Below are 27973 nucleotides of genomic sequence, written 5' to 3'. Positions count from 1 at the left end.
TGCCCAATAGATGTTTTTTTCTTTTTCTTTCCACTTTTAATTGTTCAGAGGAGATCTCAAAGCCATATTTAGTGGTGCAGCATCATCAATACAAAGGCTCTTAAGGTAATGGTTGAATTCAGCTTGTGCCTCTTGTATCACATCTTTACTTCCTGGTTGTTGATTTTATTGCTTTAGTTCAAGAAACTGAAAATATCTGAAGGAGAGTTCTCAATATTGGTAAGAGACTTTAGTTCCAGAAATCTAGTGGCAGAGCAGGAACAGATGGGCGTAGCTGAGCTAGAAAATGCAAACTGCCTGTAAATACTGATTTAATAAAATTATTTACTAAAAATGGGATTACATGTTGATGCATGTTCATTACTTTGCATAAAAAAGAAACTTCAAAGCAAACATGTCTCAGAACAGCCAGACTGTACTTAACATAAAAATAGTTTTTATTTTTTTTACAGGTAAACAAAGCATTGTTGTTCAAGTTTGGGATGTGTTTAGGAAATCCAACATCATTTGGCTTGGGTGACCAATGGAGAGCCAGGTAGATGCAAGCTGAAGGAGACACCTGTGGGGGACAGGGTTTGATTGAGGGGCGGCCATGATGTGGAGTCTGACAGAAGGACCTTTAGACGTTTGTACTGTTTCTTGGATGGTCGCCTGCCACGGAGCCACCGAAGGCAGTTCAGAATACCCAAATCTATCAGCATCTGGAGAGGGAAAAAAAAAAAATAAAAAATTAGTAAATACTTGAATAAAATAATGGAAAGGACATATACTTTGTGTTAGTAATAATAATTATTATCATTATCTTTATACGGGTGCTGGTGTTGGGTGTTTTCCACTTTTGTACATTTCTGTATATAACAGTGCTGAGCGTGAGTGAGATTTCAATTTCCCTGAGGGAACCTCCCAAAGGGATTAATAAAGTCGTCTATGTTAAAGGTGATATTTGTTAGCACTGTAACGATGAAAGCACATGCAAAACTCCAGGTTTATACTCACTGAGGCAATTTTTGTTCGCTTAAAGGGGAACTGCGGTATTTTCAACATTAAGCCTCTTTTCTGAGTCGTCTGCAATGTTTTAGAACCCCCCTCACCGCTTTTTTGATGTTTACTGCTGTCTCCGGTATTTGCCTAATTTTGATTCATCTCAACCTGCTTCAGAATGGCAAGTCATGCGCATGTCCAAAAAGGTTTGTAAAAGCACCATAAACGTCCGTTTTCAAAATCATCAACTCACCGGAGTGGTTACTGGTGTGCACTGGTAATCCATATCAAATTTCGTTGCGAAACGTTGCTTCTGTCGTGTTTTATTTGACATTTTGTACTGGATGTTCGTTGATTTTGAAAATGTTTTTGTAACTTGTGCTGCCACTTGGCCAGGACGCCCTTGTAAAAGAGATTTTTAATCTCAACGGGTCTATTTTCCTGGTAAAATAAGATATTACTCCGCCACCGCTAAGAAAATAGTGCGAGCATGAACGAGCTGCCAAATAAAACACGACAGAAGCAACTTTTCGCAACGAAATTTGATATGGATTACCAGTGCACACCAGTAACCACTCCGGTAAGTTGATGATTTTGAAAACGGACGTTTATTGTGCTTTTACGGACCTTTCTTAACATGCGCATGACTTGCCATTCTGAAGCAGGTTGAGAAGAATCAAAATTAGGCAAATACCGGAGACAGCAGTAAACATCAAAAAAGCGGTGAGGGGGGGGTTCTAAAACATTGCAGACGACTCAGAAAAGAGGCTTAATGTTGAAAATACCGCAGTTCTCCTTTAAGGTGTGTTTCAGGTGCAGGAAAAAAAAAAAGTTTTACCTGTGGGTCAAGGTTCCTGCATATTCATTAAAAAAAAATTCTCACTTTCTCGGACAAAAATAAATCTGATTAAGTATTAGTGATTTAAATAAAATTTAATATCCAGCAGTTAATGTGATACATTCTGACAATGAGAAGATTGCAGCTCTCGGTCTTGGAAGGTCACAAAAATCAATTTACACCAAACCCACAAAAGGTCGATGCACACTGTTTAACTGGAGCTGCAGCACAAAATCGGAGAGTAACAATATCTCAGCACGGAGACAAAACCAACTGGTCATACTTACAGTCATTTTTCTTTTAAATATGAAAGAAAACTACAATGTGAAAGAAGAAAAAGTCAAATAATCTGTGGTGCTTTGGTTCTTTGCCCATGGAAACAGTCATGAGTGAACAGTTTCCTAAAACTTTTTTGAGTACTATGTCACTGCATATTTCATCAATCTTATTACAAGCTTAATATTCGGATCATTCTAACGTCACAAGGCAGAACCGCTCTGGTCATAAAGGAGCTTAAAACAACAGTTGAAGTTTGTTTATTCTTGGTTACTGTTAATGGTTACTGTTGTAAAAAAGGGTATTTTTTTTATCTTTGAGTCCAATCTGAAAGAGAAAAATTACAAAACCAACAAAAAAGGCACGTGAACAACTTTTTGATCTCCTATTTGATTATATAGGTCGGACTATATAAGTCCATGGCAATAAATCTGTGATTAGGGTATGAAAATATGTTGATTTGTGAAAGCAACGTTGTTTCCAGATATATAGGTTGTTAAATGAAGCAGAGTTTTAGTTCTTGCCATGTTTTTAAGTAACAATGAAGATAGATTAGATCAACAACTACCCACAGAGATCATGCAAGAGCTCCATAATCGACACTCACCTCCACGACAAAACAAACCAGGAGGTTGAGAGCGGCTACAGCGACGAGCAGCATTTTAAAGTTCATATCAGGGATGTCGTACAGTTGAAGAATTCGGCTAAAGAAAGGCCCTGGATACAACACCAGCCAGATCATGATGCCAAAGTGGATGAACAGCATACAAAGGAAGATCACTAGAAGGATGAGAAAAGAGTCTGAGGCTTCAATCTTTGACAGTCTCACTTATAATGTGAGGTTGAACAAAAATGACAATAAAGAACAGTCAGTTGAGAAAAAAAAACAAAAAAAAAAAACGCACTGGCCCAAATGCATCACCCATTTCCTGAATCTATGACGGCTCACCGTTGTGGTAGAGAGGTTTCTTGTGAGGGTAGCTCTTGGTGACCACCACTGCCATTATAATGTACTGGAAACCTGACAAGTCAAACACACTAGTGTTCTCCATGTTGGGCAGATTGGCTGTTCCAAATTCAGTTGAATTGAGTGGAATATACCTGAAAAACACAATTGATGAGGTGTATTACATCATACAGTTTTATCCAGTGTAGATCAGATGCTGGGCCTTTTTTAAACTGGAGAGATTTTATCCGATTGCTGAATATTGGGAACAATACAAATAAATTAAATTCTAGTTAAAAATTAAGCTTTCACTCATTCAACTGACCATTCCTGAGTGGTAGTAATGAAGAACACAGCCAGCTGACCCAGGACGATCATGCATGTGTGTATGAAGAGGCTGCCGAACACGGGCAGCGCCAGCAGACTGGCAGGAGGTCTGCAGGGGTGAAGATCCTCACTGGGGCCTCCTCTGCCCATCACAATGGCCAGCAAAGTCACCAAAACAAGGTCACAAAACAGGAACTGTAGGTCAGCCATACTCGTCTTCACCTAGACACACACATGGAGAACAATCACATAGATTTATGTTTGTAACAAGCTTTCAGTGAATGTCGTTAAGGCTGTAATTATGAATTTATTGAACAGAAAGATTTACATGAAAAGTCAGCTGAGCTGCAGTTGGGTACAGATTTTTTTTTTTTCCCCATGGGTTGGATGGGGTCACAACTAAATATAAACCTTTGAGTATTTTAGAATTGCATACATTATTCAATAAATTGTTTAACAGTTTTATATATATATATATATATAAATATATAAAAAATGAAGAATTAAACTTATTAGAAAATGCTATTTCTTCTTTTTTAATTTAATTAAAAAAAATAAATATAAAATACAGATTTATGTAGGCACAGAAAAAAATGGTAATGGCCGAGAGGTGCTAAAATTCAGATCAGAAAATTGATTCGTGCCGTAGACTGCACAAGTTAGGTGCGGAAAATGTTCATTTTCTGTTCAGTATGAACGTGCAAAATTAACTATTTGCTTCAGCAGTCCGGCTAAATCGCTGGACTTGATCAAGGCAGTGAAAAGTTTTGCCCTGAAACCGTGAGAAGAAATGCATATAAGTACAGTAAATATTAATAAACTGAATAGTTTGATGTTCGATATCATAATAAATACAAATGTGCTGCAGAAACATGTCAAATATAAAGCACCAGGGATGGAGTAGAAAATGATAAGTACTATGAAAATGAGGTTGTGATAGGTTCCCTCACTGCTACTCACTGTGTTCAGGATGAGGACGGAGCAGAACTGAATGAGGCTGTACATCGCCATGTACCGGAAGAGACTGAAGGAGGTGACCAGAGAACACCGGCCCTCTCTACACAGACAGAAAAAAAAGTCTTGTTTTTTTGTCTTCCTCTGCTGATGACCTGCTACAAACACTACAGGTTTGGTTGATTTTCAAACACATCATCCTCCTATGTCCTCACCTGATAAGCAGCGGAACGCAGCTGATGTTTTCGGTCTTGGAAGTAAACGGCGAAGCGACTGAAGCTTCTGCCTCAGACAGGGAAACCCCGACATCAGCAGCTCTCAGGGCCCCGCAGTCATTGGCCCCATCCCCACACATGCCCACTCGATAACTGCAGAAAAAGATCAATTACAGACGTTTTACATAAAGTCGAGCAGCAAACAGTGTTGTCCAGCTGTGCTTAATTGCATTAGTTCTGACATTCCACACCAACTATGCATTTATCATGCCACTATGGGAGCATCTAGTCCAACATCTTATGTGAACATACACCACACAGTAGAGACAGGCAAGTTTTTGTTGTCTCCTTAACTTGAACCAACACTGTACCATTTAAAGCACCCAAGACAGCAGGGTGTTAAAGCCAGTGCAGACGTGCTTTAAGTTGCACTCCGTTTAATGGACACGAGATGCTATTTCCAGAAAGTGGCCTCAGCCTTTCATATTGCATCTAAAAATCCATTTATCCCCATCTGAAATATGGCACCATATATTAGATATGACCCCCCCTCCCCTTTAATCGCAATTTTTCTTCTTTTCTTATGAACAAAAAGAGAAAAAAAGAAGGAAAAACACTCACTTCAGTTTCTGCAGCTCTTTCACCAGCTGGGTTTTCTGGTCAGGGGCCATGCGTGCAAATATGGTGGCTTGCATCAAAACCTGCAATAACAGGGTTTCAAGTCATTTTTCCTTTGATGTAGGTCATCGAAAGGGATATTCTTGCAGGGATCATACAGTTTACGTTACCTTTGGAAGATACTCTGAGAAGTGCTCACAGAGGACAGCAAAGGACTTGCCATTAATAGCCAAGTGATGGCCAAAACCACCCTGATACAGACCCTGAGAGGAGAGAAAGAACAATAATGGCAACCGATCTTCATCCAGATAATGAAGCTCATGACTGTGCTGTTCTGCACATCACTGCGGTAACGACAGATATCACTGAATACAACAAATCCAATCAGTGAAATATTGAATGCACCAATGTGTGGACATGAGGTCATCCCATGCAATATTGATTAATTGAATAACACAATTATGGCGACAGTCAAAACTGCCTTTGTGAGTAAATGAATGCGCTGAGCTGATCCTCAAAGAATCCAAAACAGAACTATTCTCCTCATCTTGTGTTTCAGAATAGAATCCCCCCCCTCAGATTTAAACACTACTGAACACTTTGCTGTCCTTGCACTAGCAGTGTACACCAAACATTATACTGTGTAGACCAACCTGACTGATGACATCTGTGCAGCTTTGGCCAGCAATGGCCCCTCCATCCTCCAGGCTGAACCTCAGGGTGGGCATAGAGTGGGCAGTGTAGGGGGTCGCAGTGACAAAAATCACCTTCTCATCAGACGCCACCATTCCACAGCTTTTTGCTACATTAACTGCTGTAAGAATGTTGTCCCCTTTGTAAGGAAGGACAAATAAAGATATATAAATGGATGCTATTGGCAACTGAATGCCTTTAAAATAACAAACAGAGTAAACCCAAACAGCAAGCAGGCAGAGAAAATGTTCTCACCAGTGACCATAACACAGCGAATGTGCGCCAGTCTCAGGATGTCAATGACCCGGGCACTATCGGGCTTCACCAGGTTCTTCATCATCAGAAAGCCCAGGAACTGCATGTCTTTCTCTACTTCACCGCTGCAGACCGACACACAGCTGCATTAACACACATCTAAAAGTTGTAACTGAAATCAAAGAAACCAGAGAGGCAGACTGAATTCTCACCGTTCGATGGTCCTTAAGTCAGACTTTACATCTACTGGTTTACAAGCGAGTGCAAGAACCCTGAGGCCTTCACTGGAGAAGTTCCGCAGTTGGCTGGAGAACTGCGCTGGGACTGTAAACATAAAGCACCCCATGCTGCATTAATGTAGATCTAATCAAGGAAGCAACTGATCTAAATACATGGACAATCGTTTTATTCCAAATAATCAAACAAAAAATTATATTAACTATCATAAAATCTTTGAAAGAAATGAATAGTTGACCTAAATTAGCCTAATAAAACATATCTGAGGGAAGATTTCTGACTGAACCTGTTTCAGCTCGACAGAGGCTGGCCACCATCTCAGGGGAACCTTTGATGAAAGCCAGAGCAAAGCGTCCCCCGTGGGCCACCGTCACCACGCTCATCCTCTGCAGGGCCGAGGAGAATGGAAACCTCTGAACAATGGCCACTGCCTCGCTCATGGGCTGAGAGCGAAATAAAAACAAATTAATGCAGTAACTACAGGCAGATAAAAAGTCTTTTGATGCTCATAATAAAGAAGCGGGGATTACACCAACTACTGTTCTGATTTACATCTGCTGATAGTGAATTCCTGTGATGTCTTTTCAATGACATGGGCTAAAACACCATTTATCTAAATCTCACAAGGTAATGGAATTCTGTTTGTCTCTGTTTGAGAATTTTTACAACACCAAGGCTCAAGAGAAAGTAAGACTAATACACGTGTCACAGTATTGCAGTCATTGAAGGATTGTTCACTTTAAAAACTGTTCTTGTTTGAGCCACACTGAGTGATGGTAGGGGCACTCACAGTTCCCTGAGCTTGAGGCTGGTGAGTTGGAGGTCTCATAACAGCCAAAACTTTATGACCTCCAAATTCTGCATCCAACGCACTCCCATCTCCCTCTGGCTCCTGGAGAGTCTGGGAAATTGGAGACAACATTAGTTTAATATAACGTTTCACTGAATGAGTATCACAGAAGCATGAACAAGAAAGTAACTTTTAAATCAATAGTAAATTCCAAATGGAAAGCTCTCTCAGTGATAGAAAAATAAAATACTAACTGAATAATTAACAAAAAAAAGTGGGATACATTTACAAATCCTAATTTCTGAGTTTAACCATCTATTCTCAAAAATATACATCAAAATGAGTCCATGGTACGTTATGGTCTTTAGACAACAATAAAACGTCGGTCTTTGGCTTCTTAAGATGAACGACAAAAGATTTTATAAGTCAGGCAGCCATGTCTAATACCTCCAGAAATAAATAAAATAAGCCTTATAGTATCATACCCAGCTAGTAGACTCAACCATCTTCAGCTCCAAGGGGTCTCCGAGGGGCTGACCTTGCAGCAGTGTAACTGTGTGACAGCAGGCTAGGCCAGTCTGCAGGGGACCCAGGGGCAGGAGTGTGGGCCCTGGAACCAGCTCTGAGAAACCAGCAGGTCCCCCCTCCATCACTCCCCATACATCCAGACCCTCCTCTGTCAGAGTTCCTGTCTGGAAAAACAAATAAACTGTGACTACACTACGCCAACCTCAACAAAGAGTCCATTTACAGATTCCACCCACACCTTGTCAAAGCAGAAAAGGGAAATCTTGCCACAGATGTTGATGCGTGGTGGACTGATGCAGAAGATACCGCAACTCTTCAACCGTCGCTGGGCGTAGATAGTTCCTGTGGTGATGGCAGCAGGCAGGGCGGGGGGCACTGCAATCGTTACAATGTCCAAGCTTCTAATAATCACCTGCAGCCAGGTGACCTGGACACATACAGTCATAGGTCAGTGGGAACACTACATATAAGTACAGACAGGAAAGATCATTTTGCCCTGATATTGTAGCACTTACATTGGTTCTGATGAGGACCACAAAAATGTAAATGGTGCCAATGAGAGCTGAAGCAAGAAGAACAATATCAGACAGAGTAGATAATCAGAGTAACTCACTTAAACATGAAGACTACATTTGCTTCTTTATACACTCTTGAAACAAATTTGGTAGGGTTATGGCTGTTAAAGCTTACCAACAAAACCTAGAATGAGCAGGAACTTGACAGCATCTTTGTAAAATCGGAAGTTGATTGGCTGGGGGTACAAAATGGAGCTGATCAGGTCACCTTTGGCTGTGAAAAACCCTGCAGACGAGGCAGAAGCAGCACAAATGGCTTTACTTGGAGAACAAAAAGAAGACGTAAATGTTGCCCTGAGCAGTTTTCTTGGAAATGCCAAGTCTGCATCTTTGAGGCCTGAAAAAAAAAAAAAAAAAAAAGTATTTGCAACTCTAAACAACAAATAAAACAAAATGGCAGGAATGCACATCGCTTCATTTCTGCATGTGCATCCCCTGATTGTGGTCCATTTATAAAAACACTGTCCCATACAGCTAATACAAGTCAAAATGTCCAGAGGGTGCGTTAAACATGCACAGTGAATGCCAACAGATATCTGTATTAACCACCATTGCACTGAAATACAGACAAAGGTCATGACTTTCTTTACTAACCAGTGCTTGTGACCACGGCAACAGCCCCGCTGCCTCCTGGCCTTCCTCCTTTGGCCTGAATGAGCTGGGTCCCACAGAAAAGAGTGTGTCTGCGCTCAGTGTCGGAGCTGTACGTCCTGTCACCAGCCGGCAGGGGGGTTTTCAGCACGGGGACACTTTCACCTGAACACAAGAATGGGACAGGAAAGAGTTGGCAACGCATGCAGACACTTTAATCACCAGATTTAGTTCATTCTCTGAGTGATTTACAAAATCACAACGTAAAGCCCAGATTCATGATGTAAAAACATCTCTATTAAACGTCTCATTACTACAAAGGGGCAAGAAATCAATTGCTTGGAACGACTCTAATCGCCGTCCAGGTTGTGAAATATGGCCTGAGCAAAGTCATGAAAGCTTTTTGAATTAACTTTATTAAATTACTGAAAATGGCAAAAAAACTCCCATGCAAAGCAGCAAAGTTTTCTTTTCAGGCATTCTCTCCTCAAAATCTGAAGCTATTGTTAGAGTTCTGAAAGAATTTAACCATCTCATGGCATCACAAAAGAGTCAATTAACTTATATAATCACATATAATCTTTCCGGTTTGTCCTTGAAGATCTGGTAATTACCCGTGAGCATGCTCTCATTGACGAGACACTCCCCAGCCAGCAGGGCAGCATCACAGGGCAGCAGCAGACCCTCCTGAGGGATGATTAGACAGTCACCAGGGACCAGCTCCTCTGAGCTAACACGCTCCTCCACTGAGAAAAACAGAACCAGAGTGAAGAGTACTAGGTTTAATGCCGAATAACCCCCCCAAAAAGTATGATTTTATGTCGTCAAAAGCGCCAAAACATTATCATTTGCTTCTCTGAGGTGCAATTAGTTGCTAGATCTTGCAACATGAACCATTTCTTTTACGTACCACTTACTTTTTCAGCCTTTTGTTGCCCCTGTCCCAAACTTTCTTGCAATGTATTGCTGCCATCAAATTCAAGATGACCTAATATTTTTTTTCATGAAATCGTAAAAATGTCTCACTTTCAACATTTGATACGTTTCCCGTGTTCTACCGTGAATAAAGTATTGGTTTATGAGATTTGTAAACCATCACATCCTGTTTTTATTTACATTTTACACAGCTTACAAACTTTTTTTGGAGGGGGGGTTGGCTATTTTTTTGGCTTATTAGATGACAAGTATCAATCTAAAAGCTCTACCTACTGTTCTACATTTGGTCATTCTGGCCAAAATTCTGAACTTGAAGCTTCTGAACAGCAGCTCAAAAACATCAGGGTGACATCACTGTGGCTGAATCAAATGATATTGCTCCATAGAACTGCTCGAAACAAAAACTCTGCATGGCAACTTTGTAAAGGAGTCCTGAGAGAAGGTGAACTAAAAATTGCCCATATTTATGGTATCTATGAACATTTTTGTTGCCCTGACACATTCAGATCAAACTCATTATTTCAGGAGTTATTCCAGGAATCACAATGATCCCAAATATCAGTCCATTAAACATCCACACAGACTTTCTGAAACTATAAAGACATAGGACTCACCTCCCGAGTCTTTGCGTATTGTGACGTTTGTAACCAACCGGGCCATGTTGCGAAGAGTGACGCTTTGCTGAAAAGAGTGAAGTCAAATTAAGTTTAGAAAATGTTATTTACATCTATATCCAGAACTATATGCACAACCATAGAATTAGATGTTGTTACTCTCATAAGGCTCACCTTTCGAGTTTCATAAAGTGAGATGGCGATGGAAATAATGGAGATAATAAATATACATAAGGCGTAAAAATAATATGCATCAGTCATCCACAGGGTGATACTGAACACTTGAAAGACATAGAATGGGTTGAGGACCTGCAAACACAGAAAAGAAAAAAAAAAAAAAAAAATCAACTTTAATTCAATTATGACTTCATAGTGTATATATATATATATATATACACATATATGTGTATCTGCAATTTTTCACTTCACCTCCTCAAACAGCAGCCTCATGTAAGACTTCACAGGCACATCAATAAGGTTGGCCCCAAATATCTGCCTCCTGAAAAATACATGTTATGAATTACTCAGCAGCCCCCTCTGGGATGAAAAGAAGCCTAGATTCATAAATCCTCTCCTACCTCAAGCTCTGTTCCAGGGAACTCAACCCCTTCTGGAAGCCATACAGGTCTTTACATGTCCAGTCCTCATTGAGGACACTGAGGACAGAGATGTTTTACACTGTTAGAAATGTCATCAGAGCATTCCTTCCTGAGGCAACAGGCATGTTCACATTTTTCAAAGGGATATGTCTCGAGGTATTTTCCTCTTTCTGCTCTGTTTGCATATGGTTGTGCCACTTTTGTTGTTGGTACCTAACACGACAGAAAGCCCCCTTCCTGTCCAGCCAGATGTAACGCAGCCCTTCAAATAGGTAGAAGCGCAGCAGCGTTTTCTGTAACACGGGGAAAAAACTGTTTCAGGTCTGGAGGGGAAAAAAAATAAATCACTAAACACATTCTATGGATAAAATTTCAGCAGTCCTTACCTCCTCCTTGTACAGCTGAACTGTATCTCTCCATTCAGCCTCCTCCAGCTGTCCCAACACCTCCAAACTGGAGGGAAACAATGAAGTAAGCAGAGAATATGTTACGTTTTCCCTTTGGTCTTTTTAACAGTTGTCTCAGAAAGTTGCAAGATTATACTGTTGGAGAACAAAAAACATGGCGCTCACCTGCCCTCCTCCATCTCCTCTGTAAGCACCTCCACAACATGCTGCTGGCCAAAACTGTCCTGAGGGAAAATATCAAACAAGTACATGAGCCGTTGTTGGCTACATGACTGACCAAAATAAGACTCAACTAACAGAATATCATATTAAATACTGGCCTAGTTCACAATCTTTATAAGGTCTCACGCTGGGAATAACATAATTTTGATGAAAAGAAGTAAGTAAGAAATAAAGGTTTGAATAAGAACAGTCCCAAACAGTTAGCATATCATAAAAAGTGGCCAGAAATCTTATTTATAACATTTCTACTTTAAATTAAGGGTTGTAGATGTAATTCTTAATTATGTAGTGCTTTTTTTTAAATATTTTTTTTGATAATAGAGCAAAACTTTCGGTGAATATATAACCCTAGCCTGGCGACGCCATCCTATGTACTTCCGCCCAAAGATTTTGGCTCCGCACATAGTCTGGCCAAATCCCCCTACCTCGGTTCGCTCAGTGTTAATCAGCCAATCAGCAAACAGTTGCGAGTGGTGACGCAGAACTCACGCGCGGAGTCCATTGTAGTCCATATAATTGTAGTTCAACCGCAGCGGAAATAAATATGGCGATGGAAGAACGCTAGAAGCTATCCATGAAGTTGTCTCAACTCTGGAGATCATTACACAATTAAAACGAGAGCAAGAGGAATGCCTCGTCAATTTTGTTAGTGGCAAGGATGTCGTAGCTCTCCTTCCAACTGGCTTTGGGAAAAGTTTGATTTATCAAATGGTATCGGTATAATGAAAGCGGATGTGGGAAGCGTGATTCGCGAGCTAGAGCCTCGCGAGAGTAAGCATGAACCTCGGCGCATAACCAACGTCATTTCTAAACATTATGATTGGTTAAAGGCACAATGTGCGATTTCTGGCCAGGAGGTGGCGATATAGAGTAAAATCAACCTCCGTTCAACCCCAGGCAGTAGAAGAAATCGCTGGTCTGGCGCTGGCGCTGGCGCTGGCCCTGGCCCCGTCCCACCCCGCCCCCACCCCACTCACTCCTCCTCAGAGCAGGTGCTAGTGGCTTCTTCTACTGCCTGGAGTTGAACGGAGGTTGATTTTACTCTATATCGCCACCTCCTGGCCAGAAAAACTGCCGGTCCGGCGCTATCAGTTTAGCATGCTAAACTGATGTAAAACTCAGCTATGCTGCGTATAAACTTTGGTTAGGACATGCCAGTAGGATTATTTCTGCACACTCTTATGGTATGTATAGGTGTTTTTTGTATGCAATACACTTAAAAATGACATAAAAATCGCACATTGTGCCTTTAAGGGAACTCCGTTACTCCAATGAATTTAAGTTGCTGGGTAAGGTCCCGCCCTCCATGGAAACGGATTCCTCTTGGGTTTTCCCAGACTGTTTGACAGAGTCAACAGTCAGCTTTCGCCCAGGCTAATATAACCCACCCATAACTTAACATTCAAGTAATATATTGACTGCACTAAGACACTTTGTATTAGCTTTGACAGCTCATCTAATATTTAACATGCAAGTTTCATACACCTTTAAAAGGACAATATGGAGGATAGTCGTAGGCATCAAACTGCAGCTGTCAAACTGGGTTTTAATTCTGCACATGGATTTATTTTCTCACTCTGAGCAGCAGAATATCTGCCAAAGCCAGAGGGCAGGAGCAGCAGCGGGCAAGGACAGCGAGCCTCGGGCGCCAGTGAAACACAATCAGGAGGAGACCCAAGGACAGCAAGGCAGCGACACGACACAACCACACCCGCCAGCGCACCCACTTATACCCCTGTACATCCTGGAGGAGCAAAAAGTCAAGACACTTCTTTCAGATTCAAACACAGGCTCAGTTTCATTTTCAAACAGAGGTTCATTTCAATAAATCTCATCAGATTATCAAAACACACACGATAACTAGAAAGGCATGCAGGGAGTGCGGCCCTCCATCAAGGTCAAACTGTTCAGTTTTAAAGACAGCAATCTGAATCTGAGCGTTAATGTGCTCTTCTCTTGCCTATAATTTACTTCTCTAATAAGTTGAATGAAATTTGGTTGTAATTTTTCACCTACTTTTGCTGACTAACAATGAAACATGGCTCCACGTCCATTCTTTTCTAAGTAGAGGAAATGGCCACTGTAGAAAAACACTGATCTGACAGCACCTTGTTTAGCTGGTGATACTGCCACCAAATGTGACTGAAAGTATTTTGCACCGCTTGTTCCTCTATGTCAGACGTGCAGTAGCATGTGCACATCTGCATGTGGCAGGTGTTAGGCACCACATCAGGTAAACAAATCACACAACCATTACCACTTCAGTCTGCCCATCTGTCACCAAAGACTCTGGACCTTTTCTTATGTTGGTTGCAGATTTCCAAATGTGTCCTCTTTCTTTTTCTCGGCTACATTTTGTTGCTACGTTAAACATTTCTTACTACATTGGCAGTCACTGTCAGTTTAGCAGAAACACTAAGGGGGATCTTACCATGTGCGAGTCGGGACTGAGCAGGGGGTCACGTGGACTGGGTGACGGGAGTCCGCTCAGCGGCTCCACCGCACTTCCTACAGAACAGGACATGCACGTTTAAAGGTTCCTCTGCCATCACATTTATAGTCGGGAGCAGAACACACACCTTCAAAGTCAATATAATAAAAAACACAAACCACAACACTGCACCCATTGTCTCATACGCAAATTTATACATCCTCAATTCTTCTCCTCAACTCCTCTCCTTGCTTCTTAGTCCCTTGCACCAGAGATGTGACAAACAGGGACATCCTCGCTTCTGAGCCGTAATCTTTAAATAGACCATCAGTTAAACTTGAGGTGTGGCACAGCTGCAATCATATTTCCAGTATTCTGTTAAAACCTAACTTTGTATTTAAGTATTTTTGTCCAATTATTATCAATGTGGTCAGAGCAAATCAAATATTTGCCAAATACTCGTCGGCACAGGATACGTCTGAGCAGCTACATGAAGCGAGGCAGTGGCCTAATATCATTATCTATTCTACTCTAGCTCGGTCTGTGATGCCATGGAAATGTCCAGCTGTACCGCTACATAGGCCTGCTGTGTCGAGTGTACAACAACACACTGCTGGAGTCTAGGAAAGCAGTAAGATGAACACCACAGCTAGCACAAAGATCGACAGTTGATGAAAACATAACCAAGATCTTTGAAGTTTAATTTGCAGTCTTAGACAGAATGATGACCTGCTCTCCATCTTTGACTGAGATGTTCTAAAGATTTTGCCACAACTATGGCCCCTGTCCCAACATTTTGGAAACAAATATAACTGCTTGTAGGTCAGGATATAGAGACTTTATCTTCCATTTTGAAGATCGGTGGTTTGAGCCCCAACTTCTCTGGTCTACCCGTTGAAGTATTCTTATCTATCTCGCCCCTCGATGTTTTCCTCACTTGGAAATCATTTTGGAATTAGCATCCAAATATGATGTAAAAAGAAATGAATTAATTAAAAAAGGGATAACATTTTTGAGCTTCAGTAACTGTTTTGAATTATTTATTTATTTATTTATTTATTTTTTTTAAAATCACTGCATCTTGTTTGCCTGCAACCCTGAATTTTATCAGATGAGTTTTGGCCACAGATGGATGTATTCTGTTTGCATTTTACACGCACTCCCTACTCACAGCAGAGCATTTCAACATGAGTCTGGGACATACCACAAACAAAGATATAGCTTATTTGTGCAAACATCATTTTGTGTGTGTTAACTTGGTAATGAAAGATAAGCAGGTCAGGTTTTGACAAAGCAATACAACTTAACCTTGACTGAGGCACAAAGCTTAATCTGTGTTCAATTAGGGCACAAGACTCCAGTATTAGTTTGGTTTAAAATGGTTAAAATAGCGTTTCAGGATAGCAAATTCGTTTTCTTAATTCACGATCAAGCAATGCAGTGAAACAAATCCATCTACAAAAATAAAATAAAAAAAAATCTCAGTGTTTCTAGTTTTAATAACACTGTGAGAACACAATGCAAACACTTACAAACTTTAGGAAAACAAACAAGAGAATACAGTCGCCATAAACTTCAATAAAGTCGGTAACACACCTCAGTGCGACCGAAACACTTGCAGCTCCGAGACAAACATTAACTTTAAAAGTCCCATAACGTACGTAAGGGAAAGTCAGTGTTTGAATAATATGCGATAACTGAGGGGATAAAAGACGCCATCAATTGTAGCAAAGTTATTTGTTTGTTCGGAGGCGCACTTCCGCCTCCAATTACAAGAAAAAAAACGTCAACAAAACAATACCGTAACCCTTGAAAAAGAAACTGAGCTTACCGTCAACTCCTGACCGTGTGTCTAAAGCAAACGACTTCCCGAAATGACAAAAGGATCACATATATATGAGTTCTGCTGCTGATCAATCCTACCTTGTGCTGCTGCTTCGGAGCGTGCGCGTAGGCACGAGCGCCTGATAGCTGACAACACACTAGTTTAACCGGTTTTTAAGGTGGTATTGGACGCAGCCCAAAGGCTATATTTTTTTCTTCTGACAGCAAATAAATTTTAAAAAAGCTCATCTTGTAAACTCAAAAAATGAGTCGAAAATAAATACATTAAACATATTTTAAGCCTGTTGCTACATTGTAATCTTCACGCACCTCGAAATGGACAGATTAGATAGGAAATGCATGGAAACCCAAATAACGAATGGGAAACAACAGGTATCAATGTTTTTGTAGATTGGCAAAGACAGGCATACTTCTCTACAGATTATGTAGAGATTATGTTATTTTTGTCCATTTGGTACCAACATCTCTTACCACAAATAAACATTTAAACTACTGGTTAAACATCAAGTTAGCATTAAGGTAATGTAAATAGTTTTGTTTGCTCACTAATGACTCCTATTAACCCAGAGGTACAGTACTTGTATCCTGTTCTGAAAGTCATTTTGTTGCTCTGTCTACACACCGAGCACAAACTACAGAAACAAAAAGCAAGGGGTCCTCTGCCTTATGCAAATACTTGTGGTATAATCATGTGAAAGTTTATCAGGAGTTAGCAAATCACATGTTGGGCATGGTCTAACTAGGCCAATCACAACCAAAAGCAACAGATATGTAATCAAACCCTGCTAAACTCCAAATATGAGTAATTCACATCAGTTTACAGAGTGTCGATAACCTGTTAAAAAGAAAAATCTCACAATACAGCAATATCAACACTGGTATTGCGATGATGTATGCAATTTCAGCAAGTTTCATGTGACCATTTCAGTGGCAAATACCTCAGCCATAGGAATTCAAGACAACTGCAAGCGATCATTACACGGCTTCTAACCCACTCCTGTCCCGGACATAAATGAATACTGTAACTCTGTTCAAAGAGCCAGATACATTTTGAGAAGATCTCCTACACAGAACAAACTTTCCATAATGTCACAAACAGGGAACTGTAGTGACCGTACTGATGACGAGACAGACACAAGACAGTCAACTGTGCTGAGGCTGCAAAAAAGCAATCTGCAACCTCAAGTAGCACAAAAACCAGGGTTTACTGGAAGTGCATGCCAAGGCCCACAGCCACTGGATGGACCGTCAAATTATATCTTGATTTCTTTATTGAATCACTGTAGATGGACCTGGGATTTGTTTTAATGCAGTTAATAGTATGTTAGGGTATTTGGGATTTATGAGCAGCACAGATGAACAGTCAGCATCAATCATGGTCACACCTAAAACACAAAAGGGCTGCGGTGATGAAGGCCAAGAATTTAGTAGAATCAGCAGTTGTAGAAGTAGGAGTAACATTAACGTTAGTTACAGTTGTGCTTTATTTAGCACCTGTATTAAAGGCACTGATGTAAGAAGTAAGATCTGTGGAGTAAGCTGTTTGAAACTGAATTGAACTGCCTGTGTTCTGATAAGGTGGAGGTACATTTGGATATACAGGGCTAGGTTAATTGTGCAGTTACAAAATATTAGTATGATTAAATAAAAATGTCACTAGGTATTTTTTTTTTTTTTAGTTCTGGTGAAATCCAATTAAACTGTTTTAAATGGCACAATAAATAATCAACACAAGTAAACGTCTTACCTGGTTCTCTGATCATGATAATTAACCTATAATTAAGGTCATAACCAGATAGTTAACTAGCCTTGTCTTTAAGCTCTGTTACTGCAGTGTGCATTGACTGACTATTGCAGACTTTTACTGACGAAAAGAAGATTTTCATCATTTTCAAGAAAGATGTTTGTCAAAGGAATTGAATCGATTAGATGACTGTGACACTTCTGAGAGATGGACGGCGGGATATCAACCCCAGCTGTCTGGCTGTAGCTAACGGTTAGCAAACACATTGTGCAGCCTTCTCTGTGGAAGAAACGTCAACTAAAAAGCATTGAAAAACACTTACTACGCCTGTCCATCCTCTCGTCACGATGACACCATTCACATACTTCCTCTCAATGACGGTCTGTCTTTTTATCACGCATGAAACCTTCTTTCAAAACGTGCAGCTACAGCTGCTTCACCTTTCTACGGCAAGTCTAATCGTCCAAAATTGTCACATGCTTGACCAACGAGCGCCACAGACTGTGACGTTAGATTTTGAAGTGCCAGCAGTGCTCTTTTTCTTGATCATGGGATTGAAATGTCTAATGTCTATTATGGTCACCTCCTTAAAACAGCAAGTGATACATGGTTTGATTTCATGTGCACTGATTAAGATAAATCATTCATTTAAAAAACGTGGTAAAATAAACACCTAAAATTGTATTTTGGATGTTTTCTCTTCACTGATCTGACTGAATGTCTTTTTAAGTCTATGCATCTTACAACTTTTTCATAGGACTGTGGAAATTTACAGAAAAATCTTATGCTGCCTATTTTCAGTTCAAAATTGTCATGCCCTAAAGAATTACCTATATTTATGTCATTGCCATCATCAACATTTGTTGCAGACACAGATGTTCATTTTGGTAAAGAACGACAAACAGTAAACTCACAAAAAACATAATTTCATATTCCGTAGTTATACATTGGTGTAGGTGATACAAGCACTTGTTCCAGTGCCTCGGAAGCAAGAAAAATACCAGGTGTCACCAAATTTGTACTTGAAGTTCCTCAATGCAGCCTGAGGAGTAGATACATATTTTGAAACAAACATGGGGCTCACACATATTCTCAGTAAGACACTAAATGCATTGTACAAATGCCACTTGTTTTAGTTTTTTCTAATTTTTGCTGTACTATAACTGCATCACAAAGCAGTATAAAAAGTAAACCAGAACGCTTTAAAAATTAGTGTTGTTTTTTATAAAAGAATCTCTTTAGTTTCCGGTCTACGAGGGGTTATTGATGATGTGATGTGGCTTTGGTTTAAACCTAGTTACTTTCTGGTATTGTGGGGCACGCATTAAGCATCTTCATGACCAAAAACTGTAGTATCACAGGCATAGGTAATGGATGTCATAATATGGTGCACTTTTATACATTCATTTATACCATCTTGTGAACTAATCAGGTCGGTAACATTTAATAAGAAAAAAGAACGAGAAGAAAAGGCCCCTGAGGCAACAACACCTGTGTCATGGTTTATATTTTCTGATTGGGCATTCAAATGCAGTAAAGTTCCTGTTCCTGTTCCATGTCTACAACATTTCCTGTTTCAATTTGTTAGCGCTTCATTCGTTGTGTAATTTGTTTGGTTTTGCTTCCTGTTCTTGTTCTGCACCTGTTTTTTTTTTTGTCCAAGCTTAAAAACGATCTACTCGTTAAGCTACTGCTCTTGCCTTTGGGTAATTTACAAAGACCCCAGTCTACTCAGTGTCTTAATCATTATGTGCTTTTCAAACAAAAGCTGGTGTTGTGGAATTATCCGAATGTCAATAGTGTTTGCTGGTTAGAGCGGTGTGTTCTGTTTGGCTGCCACAACCTCTTTTCAGCTTAGAGGCTTATCAGCATTGCATCAGTTTACACTGCTATTTTGCTTCTGAACTGTGTGAAAAGGGCTACCAACTCACCACTTTGCGTTATTCATCACTTCCCTCAGTGTACACACTAACTACCAAGTCTCCCTTGCTCATTGCCAAAATTGATTTTTTTCTCTTGTCAGTCCAGTTCTGTTTCCTGATTTGTCCGGCTTTGTATTTTCTTTTATATTCTGGATTCTCTGCCACATCACCACTTTTGGTTTTGTTACATTAGTTTATTTCACTTCTATTTTACTTCACGGACTCGTGGATTTTCCATGACTACCAGCTGGGACAAAATGTTTTCAACTTTGGTCTTCCTTATGGGACAACTCCAAATGAGCTATAAAAAGATGTTATGCGGTAGGATTTCACTGGATCTCGTTCTCATTGCGACAGCAGAACATACAATTATCTAATTCCAACAAAAAAATTCTTTTGATGATTTCTTATTTGATTCTTCCATATATTTATTGTGATATAAGCTGGAACAGCAGTCAACAAAAGCAGATCGTGTTCATTTCTAATCAATGTGTGTAATCTCCATACAAAACTCCACACATCTTCAGTGAACACATAATTAAATATTACCAGACTGAATACAGGGTCATGCGAGCCTACCGTTATTACTGTGGAGACAAGAAGCAAAACTGTGGTCCATTATGTTGCAGCACACAATATATTTAGCTTAACAGTTCCTTACAGAAGACCTTTCTCACAATTTCCAGTTCTTTTATACAACCACACTCACGCACATCCACACACACAGACAACCTCAGGCACTCCTCAAAATCATAAAAGGTGCTAATGTAGCAAAGTTTTGTGTCGGCTCATCTCTTCTTCCAAATGCAGTTTGAGGTATTAGAAAGTGGATCTTGAGCCAGTCTTATTTACAGATGTTCATGAGGCTGCTGCTTTCTTCTCTTTGTAAGTCGCCATCATTTTCTTGATCTCTGCGATGGCCTTTCCGGGGTTGAGACCCTGTAGAAAAGTGTGACGAGCAAACAGTGAGACACTGAAACTCCTCATTCAGTGAGAAAATGTGCGTGCAAATGGCTTTCAAGTACCTTGGGGCAAGTCTTAGTGCAGTTCATGATAGTGTGGCAGCGGTAAAGTGAGAAGGGGTCCTGAAGTTTAGACAAACGTTCCTCTGTGAATTCATCACGGGAGTCAATCATCCACCTGTATGCCTGTGGGATAACAACAGTGTTCAATTTTACTTTTTTTTTTATAATAAGGAAAGACACTCATTACTTTTGGAGGCTCTCCACCTTCAAATTTTCATTTAGAGTGGAGTTTGATAATCTACTGTACAAATATGTATAATGGATATTGCACTGACTTGATACCTCATACATTGAAATATACAGACACAGATGGAAAAATTCAGAATGTCATCATCATTTAGAAGTTGATGATATCATACCAAGTCAAACAAAAGTGCACGTGTGGCTGACAAAGCAAACCGGAGTCCGAAATGTACAGAACCGACTAAAATTAATCTTAAGTCTGTATTTTTTTTGTTCATTTTCCCCATTTGTCTTTTTTTCTAAATAATTGAGACTCTCATAACTAAACATGAATAAATGTTGAGTAGGTCTTCACCCACCTGCATGAGGACAGCAGGTCCCAGGTATTTGTCTCCATTCCACCAGTAGCTTGGACAGCTGGTGCTGCAGCAGGCACACAGGATGCACTCATATAGGCCGTCCTGTTGAGTTAAACAGTGAGATACAAGCTCATTCGTCACTGTGGCTTCGCTGTGACTCTCTACACAATGTGATCATATTAAAAAGAAATGTTAGAAACTTTAGGACCCCTGTTTGGACTGCTTGGGGTGCTTGGGAGTTCTCTGAAGTTACGGAAGAAAGTCTGTGCATTTACCAGTTTTTGCCTGTCCTCCACTGACTGGTAATACTGCTCCTTCCCTTCCTCAGTCCCCTCCTTCTTCTTCAGGTATGGCTCGATGGATTTGTACTGTGCGTAGAAGTTGCTCATATCCTGGTGGAATCGATGACAAGAGTACAGCGATTCACTTAAGGCACCACATACACCTTGTGCTGTATATTTCCTTATATGCCGTTTTCGCTCCAATCAGTCATTGACGTGTTCTTGCATTAATAAAATGTATTGAGAAACATTTTCCACTCTTGCAGTACTTACAGGCACCAGATCTTTAACGACATACATGTGTGGCAGTGGGTAGATTTTGGCGGGTTTGCTAGTGTTTGTATCGATCTTGTTCAGGCATGCCAGTGTGTTGCCTCCGTTTATGTTCATCGCACACGAGCCGCAGATACCTGAAGAAATGCACAAATGTCAGGTCAGTGAAATAGGGCAAAAAAAAAAATGTAACTTGAAACAATCTGCTGTGATGGAGTTTTCAGCAGTATGTGCAAGTTGAGGATCAGATGGCCCTTCTTTCTTACCCTCACGGCAGGAACGTCTGAATGTGAGCGTGGGGTCAATTTCATTCTTGATCTTGATGAGGGCGTCCAGAACCATCGGACCGCAACTGTGTTAACGAGAATATGTGTTGGTTGATCACAACAGTGGCATTTATTTGCAAGGAGGTCAAATACTGCTCAGAAGTGTTCTGTTAAAGGACTTACGTATTGAGATCAACATCATACGTCTGCATTCGTGGTTTGTCTCCGGAGGTGTCGGGGTCCCAGCGGTAAATCTGGAACTTCTTGATCCTGGGTTCAGGAGCCGGAGCAGCTGCAGTCTGAGCATACCGCACCATCTGTATGACAGGTAATAAGAGATGAAATGTGTTTTTAATAAATTAGTATTTCATAAAAATCACTTGAAAGGCATATCCTTATCTGATCATTCCAAATAAAACACATTCTTTTCAATTAGTGAGGTACGGAGGAGCACATGATTTGACCTTGTTGTTGGTTACGTCAACTTAAGTTACAGCGGAAAGCGTTTGGTAATTTTATCCCCGTGGCTCAAGACGACAGAAATGGTGTTCGTGTATTTTAAGTTTTTTTATAAAAGTACATTATAAATGAACTGACAAGATAACACATAACTGAGGTCCCAAATCAAGTAAATTAACTAACTGTAAGACTGTGACATGTTTTTGACAGTCCTATACTTTATCACACTACTTCCATTATGAAAGTATTGAGGCTCCCCCTAGTGGCAGATCAGGTGAACTGACAGGGAACAGTTACATCACATCAGTCCTATGATTATCTAACTGACTTTCTAAGGACAATGAAAGATGATCTTAACAACAATAATTTAAGTTATTTGGCCTTCTTTAAGGCTCAGATAGATGATTATGTACCCTATCTGCCATGCTAAACAAATTCCAGATGACATTATAAGTTTAAAAGAGGAGGAAAACTCCCCCAAAAAAGCTGTCTATTCTCTATAGGTATTTATGCTAGGAATATTTTTTTAGTATAAATATGAAGATAGGTGGACTGTTTTTGTTTAATTGTTGTTTTTTTTAATTGTCATTCACATATGACAGTGAGGCAGATAATAGACTAGATTCTGTGACATTTACACAAACCAACTAGCCTGAGAGCATGGTGCTATGTCACAGCTATATCAATATTCATAGTACTCGGTTTATGTAGTGCTACTGTAGCCTAGCAATAGATAAACTGTGAAAAAAAACAAAAAAAACCACAAAAACTCACATGTGAACACTAATATATCTCAGAAAAGCCCATGAAGCTGAACAGCCCTAATAACTGAATAAAAATTAATGATTTTTCTACTTACCACCATCATCCCAGAATTCCTAAAAGCCAGAACATTTCGGCTGAGACAAACTACGGACATCTTGCCGGTTAGATAGGTTTAGGACAGCAATAACTCCTCAGTCACTGTGAAGGCTGGTCGGCTCACTTTTGTCTGAACTATGAGCAGAAGCCGCGCCCGCTATGCGCGCTCACGTTGGGTCTGCGTCATTGATGTTGCCTTCACGCTCACACTCACAGCTCGGACATTTAGCCATCAGACTACAAACAGGCTTATTTTGATTATATTTTGGGCTGCAGTTGGAATAGAATGACTAATAAATGAACACCAGACCTTCATATTTCACCAGTTTTGTTTCCTTATAGAAAATATATTTTTTAATAGAGATCTTTTTACACTAAACTTGACGCATAATCTATTAATGGTATATATCCGAAATTAAATGAAGGCAGCATACGTATGAGGCTCTTTCACAACTCTCATTGCTGAACAGGAGGGTCAGTTACGTATATGAATACAATGTTATGCCGGTGGTTTATGTAATTCATTTTAATGTATTTGCCCTTATCTTGTAATCACCTGTTTGAAAGAACTTTAGCTTTGTTCAAATGTATTGATTTCTTCAGTCATTTATTTTTCATACCCTCATAGTAGTGTCTCATTTTACAGTGTTAGATTTGTCTGATTGCGTTGATCTCTGTATGTATAACTCCATGCCATATTAAAAGCACATTTTGTGTTGTACTTCGGACACAGTTACTTAACGTGTCCTTGGCTCATAGAAAACAAGCCCCTTGCATCTGAGAAGGAGCCCAGACACAAACCTATCTGCACATATATAAACATGCAGGGCAGTGTCTTCATTTCGGAGAAAGCATTGTAATCTAAATGTACCTGGTCTGAGATTAAAGAAGACAGTTTCAGTTTCCCTTCGATTTCCTGGAGACTAATCTTGTCTGACAACTCTCAGTTGAACAAGGAAGTTGCTAATACTATGTTTATACAAGAAAATAAGTTCAAATATACCAAGATAATATAGAAGCCTAATACGTTTTAATGGAGAGGGATCTGTCCCCTCTTGTACAAAATTAGGAAATATCCCAGACAGTGTAGAGCATGCAGGTGGTTTATATTTTTTCTAGCAACGAGACAACATTTGCTCGACTGCACATGTTTACACATCACAAGTGTAAATATGGATGAATTCAAATCAAAGAGAATTGTGAACAGAAGCAGCACCACTTCTTATAGAAAAAGGAGAATGAAATCATGTACGAACTTGGGAAAAAAGTCTAGAGGATAAGGAACCAGATGAGGGTAGAGCAGGATCATGTGAGAGCTGCAATGCTTTTATTTTATGTGAAGCACTTTGAATTGTTTGTACATGAAATGTGCTATATAAATACATTTGATTGGATTTGATTTGATTTGAAAGCTATGCAGCAGGAAAGTGGATGAGCCACATGATCCCGGAAAGAGAGCTGAAAGGATGGCACACGTAGACTGAAAGTAGTGTGAAGAACTTGCCCATGAGGGAACTCATGGAAACAGGAATGCACATCTATCTATCTATCTATCTATCTATCTATCTATCTATCTATCTATCTATCTATCTATCTATCTATCTATCTATCTATCTATCTATCTATCTATCTATCTATCTATCTATCTATCTATCTATCTATCTATCTATCTATCTATCTATCTATCTATCTATCGTCTACCTTTTCCTCCTCTTCTCTCCTCTGGATGTAAGTTTTCACGTTTTCCTCAAAATATGAAATAATCTATCTTTATGTAACCATTGTGTGGATGTTAATATGGATACTACGCAAACACACCTGCTGTCAAGAGAATTTGATAACAAAGCTTTCAGAATTTTTAATCATCTTTGACTTTTTCGTTCATGTTCCCCAGAACATAGATAAGAAATATCACAGAGTCTGTATGTTTTGCTGCTGTAGATAACAGGTTAGTAACTGGAAAGTAAAGCTGTCAGAAGGGAGCAGATCCATCTGAAAGCTGTGAAACATATACAAACTGTCCTTAGATTTTTAAAGTGAGGTTAAACTGACTTTTCACTTTCCTTAATCCAAGGGGTAACTGGCTTGTTATCGTATCGCTCTTGGCTGTGAGTAGCTGTTAAACAAAAATACCAGAGGCCAACAGTGGTAGTAACTGCCACAGCAGAGGCAGTCGGTGTGATAATTGAATTTTGTTCCTGGCAGGACAGCAGGAGCAGAGCTGAAGGAGGGATCCAGGGCCTTCCTCCTTGGGTGGGATAAACTCACTGCCACATTAGATCATGTCAGACCTGTCATGCTTTGTGTCACGTTCACCACAGGAGGACTGCAGAGGTTTTATAGTGATCTTTATATATGATGCATTCTTCAGTATGCTTGAAAATATGGTTGCTGGAGTGACCTTGTTGGCAGCAGGAGTGTGTTCTATCAGGAACGCCAGAAATGCCCGATTAACACCAATCAAAGTTTTGATTGGTAATCACATGTTTTTCTCTGTTTTATTTCATTTTTCTTCTGGTTGGTGCCCAGTTGATGAAATCCAATTACGGTAACGTCATCTGCACAAGGTTGGAATACATCAGAGATAGTTTTACATCTATGCATCAGTTTTACATGTTTAAATAATATTAATTAGAACCACAAACTACAGGCAACAAAAAATAATTAGTATCATTCAACTTCAGGTTATTGACATCAGCCTGGAGATGAAATCATTAAAACGTATTTTCATGTTTATGATATGTGAGGTGCTTCCTTTGAATCCTGCCAAATAAACTGAATCTGGAAGATTTGACAACATAACGTGTCACATGATTGTATCAGTGAAGCGAGGCGTGGCAACATGCTGGAATCCGGATTTGTTTTTTTATTCTATTGTCATTACATTCTTGGAACCCAATTTATACTCACAGTTCAAATATGTATTGCATGAGCAGCTTTTAACTGTCAAAAATGATTTTTGTTACTAAAACAATTCACCATGCTGCTTCCCTTTGTTTTCCTTGTTGTCTGACAAGCAAGCACCAGACAAGCAGACTCCACGGTGCTTCAGGGGGTGTGGTGCTCAGTGTAAGTGATTTACTTTACACAGTTTTATCATATAGATTCAATGAGCATTCCATATCCACGTGCTCTGGGTATGAAAATGCTGATCGCTACCATTGTACACCAACAGGAACATCTAAGAGTCATCGCCAGGCAGAACAGTGGTGTTTGGACCCTCTGGGACTAGAAAAAAAAACCCTCTATTTGTTGAGGTGTGGCCTTATATAACACATTTTGATCTTTTTATGTATTTTGACATGTTTAAATTCTAAAGATAGTTGAACTTGTAAACTGACTTTTCCAAGAAATGTGAATTTAATGTTACTGTATCATATATATATCATCATAACAATATTTTCGACGAGTGCTTATAAAGCTGCATATTTGGCTTGGATAGGCAATGTTTTTCCTTTTTGCGATCGCCTCTCAGGACCTGTCCTTCCATTTTGGTACCAACCACACCGTCATGACAGGTGGAACCCACAGGGCACCATGGAGTCACAAGGTGTTTGCCTGGGCCAACACCAGCAGAGCAGGGAAAGGCACTTTAATTTGTTCCAATAACAATCACTGGATTAACTGTTAAATATTGACCCTGAAAGGTCAACAGGTTAGGCTAAATGAAGTTGAAGGCTACATACAGGGCTGCTGTTACTTCACTGGCTAATCCCATTAAAGGAAATGTGGGATTGTAAACTCATTCTCTTTGATGTTTCTCTCACTGCCCGCAGCCCCCTGCTTTTCAAGCTGCTGCACTCCAAGATAAGCGAGCCATAGTGAGTTCAGTTTCAGTGCCATGTGCATGTTGATGATGCTCTGCTTTTTGATCAGATATTCATGAATCATGATTTTTGCATCATAAGAAAAACATTGTGAGGACATCAGTGCCACCCTCAGTCCAAGCTGGTATTGTACTTCTTTCATTGTGCTTGGCCAAGCATGACAAGGCCATCTCCATGAATGACAAAGTCACTGGCTGGCTCAAAGTAGCCTCTTTTTTTCTTCCCCTCAGGTAACCAATCAGGGCAGTGAGACTGGGTGATTAACAACAATATTAATGAGATGGGAAATGTAGCATTGTTGTGTTTGGTGGAGAAGAAAAGACTTATGCGCCTATATTTCAACAAATTAGAGTTGGATCTGCTTCTGCAGGGAGTTGGTAAGTATCCTTAAGGTGTTTCATTAAGATGCAGGCGCTGCTGCTCTGTCCCTGAATTGATTTACCACCACAAAGAAAAGCATCCATCTCTAGAGATGGCTTTGCTAGCTCAAGTTGCATAATGTTGTGCATAATGTTTCCAATACGGGAACCACAGAGGTGTCTCAGTCTTACTCATTGTTTTTATAAAATTACATTTAAGTGCCTGGGATGTACTGCACAAGCAGAAACGTATGCATCGATTATAGGAAATATGTCAAAGCTCAAAGCCCACTTACTGTAGACCTGTTGTGCTTTAATTCAATGGGAGACTCAAACTGGCTCAGGCTGACTGTGGCTACAAGTGTGCAGACGACACTTCCAGGTGAGAAATCTTCAAACAGGCTTTGGCCTGGCAGATAAGTAAAAGAAAAGCATGTCGACGCAAAATATAAATCAAATTATAATCAAATCCAAAATCAACCTTTCAATAAAACTGGAAAAGCGGCCACCTACTCATCTAAAGATGTAGCAAGGAT

At 39.9% G+C, this 27973-nt stretch overlaps 2 protein-coding genes across 5 annotated transcripts; both read right to left on the bottom strand.

Moving 5' to 3' along the window:
• Window positions 1–414: 414 nt before the first annotated feature.
• atp13a2 (ATPase cation transporting 13A2) lies at window positions 415–18088 on the bottom strand. Of its 4 annotated transcripts, none has more exons than XM_075476256.1 (29): window positions 17945–18088; window positions 14034–14110; window positions 13179–13346; window positions 11546–11604; window positions 11360–11426; window positions 11187–11266; window positions 10953–11030; window positions 10804–10873; window positions 10549–10683; window positions 10375–10441; window positions 9439–9570; window positions 8828–8989; window positions 8349–8459; window positions 8174–8220; window positions 7897–8085; window positions 7616–7822; window positions 7131–7241; window positions 6627–6783; window positions 6316–6427; window positions 6104–6228; window positions 5809–5987; window positions 5326–5418; window positions 5159–5238; window positions 4538–4690; window positions 4329–4425; window positions 3367–3590; window positions 3045–3196; window positions 2703–2875; window positions 415–701 (listed from the first exon to the last, which is right to left on the bottom strand). In XM_075476256.1, exons 1-29 carry the CDS (start codon window positions 17955–17957, stop codon window positions 504–506), a joined length of 3516 nt encoding a protein of 1171 aa, XP_075332371.1. In that variant the 5' UTR covers window positions 17958–18088; the 3' UTR covers window positions 415–503. The 4 variants fall into 4 exon arrangements, with proteins under 4 accessions (XP_075332371.1, XP_075332372.1, XP_075332370.1 ...); XM_075476257.1 differs by lacking the exon at window positions 17945–18088 and adding an exon at window positions 15865–15950; XM_075476255.1 differs by lacking the exon at window positions 17945–18088 and having other exon boundaries at window positions 14034–14126.
• A 1934-nt stretch (window positions 18089–20022) lies between these two features.
• Window positions 20023–23377, bottom strand: LOC142390202 (succinate dehydrogenase [ubiquinone] iron-sulfur subunit, mitochondrial-like). The gene is made up of 8 exons (XM_075475593.1): window positions 23250–23377; window positions 22115–22248; window positions 21932–22017; window positions 21666–21802; window positions 21387–21503; window positions 21112–21213; window positions 20570–20692; window positions 20023–20483 (listed from the first exon to the last, which is right to left on the bottom strand). Exons 1-8 carry the CDS (start codon window positions 23307–23309, stop codon window positions 20403–20405), a joined length of 840 nt encoding a protein of 279 aa, XP_075331708.1. The 5' UTR covers window positions 23310–23377; the 3' UTR covers window positions 20023–20402.
• Window positions 23378–27973: the final 4596 nt, after the last annotated feature.

This window comes from Odontesthes bonariensis, chromosome 10 (assembly GCF_027942865.1).
Source record: "Odontesthes bonariensis isolate fOdoBon6 chromosome 10, fOdoBon6.hap1, whole genome shotgun sequence".
Taxonomy (NCBI): Eukaryota; Metazoa; Chordata; class Actinopteri; order Atheriniformes; family Atherinopsidae; genus Odontesthes; species Odontesthes bonariensis.
The sequence above is the reverse complement of the archived record's forward strand: the minus strand, read 5'-3'. Positions and strand labels throughout refer to the sequence as shown.

What these genes read in the sequence shown, in the direction of transcription:
- atp13a2 (XM_075476255.1), bottom strand. Translation starts at nt 14,126, where the DNA reads ATGTCCTGTTCTGTAGGAAGTGCGGTGGAGCCGCTGAGCGGACTCCCG. An exon ending in GGGGCTTTCTGTCGTGTTAG is followed by an intron (nt 11,031 to 11,186) that starts GTACCAACAACA and finishes CTCTGTCCTCAG; the next exon opens with TGTCCTCAATGAGGACTGGA. An exon ending in AGCCTCAAGCTCAGGGAACT is followed by an intron (nt 6,784 to 7,130) that starts GTGAGTGCCCCT and finishes TTTCGCTCTCAG; the next exon opens with CCCATGAGCGAGGCAGTGGC.
- LOC142390202 (XM_075475593.1), bottom strand. Translation starts at nt 23,309, where the DNA reads ATGTCCGTAGTTTGTCTCAGCCGAAATGTTCTGGCTTTTAGGAATTCT. An exon ending in TATGATGTTGATCTCAATAC is followed by an intron (nt 22,018 to 22,114) that starts GTAAGTCCTTTA and finishes TCGTTAACACAG; the next exon opens with TTGCGGTCCGATGGTTCTGG. An exon ending in GCACTAAGACTTGCCCCAAG is followed by an intron (nt 20,484 to 20,569) that starts GTACTTGAAAGC and finishes ACTTTTCTACAG; the next exon opens with GGTCTCAACCCCGGAAAGGC.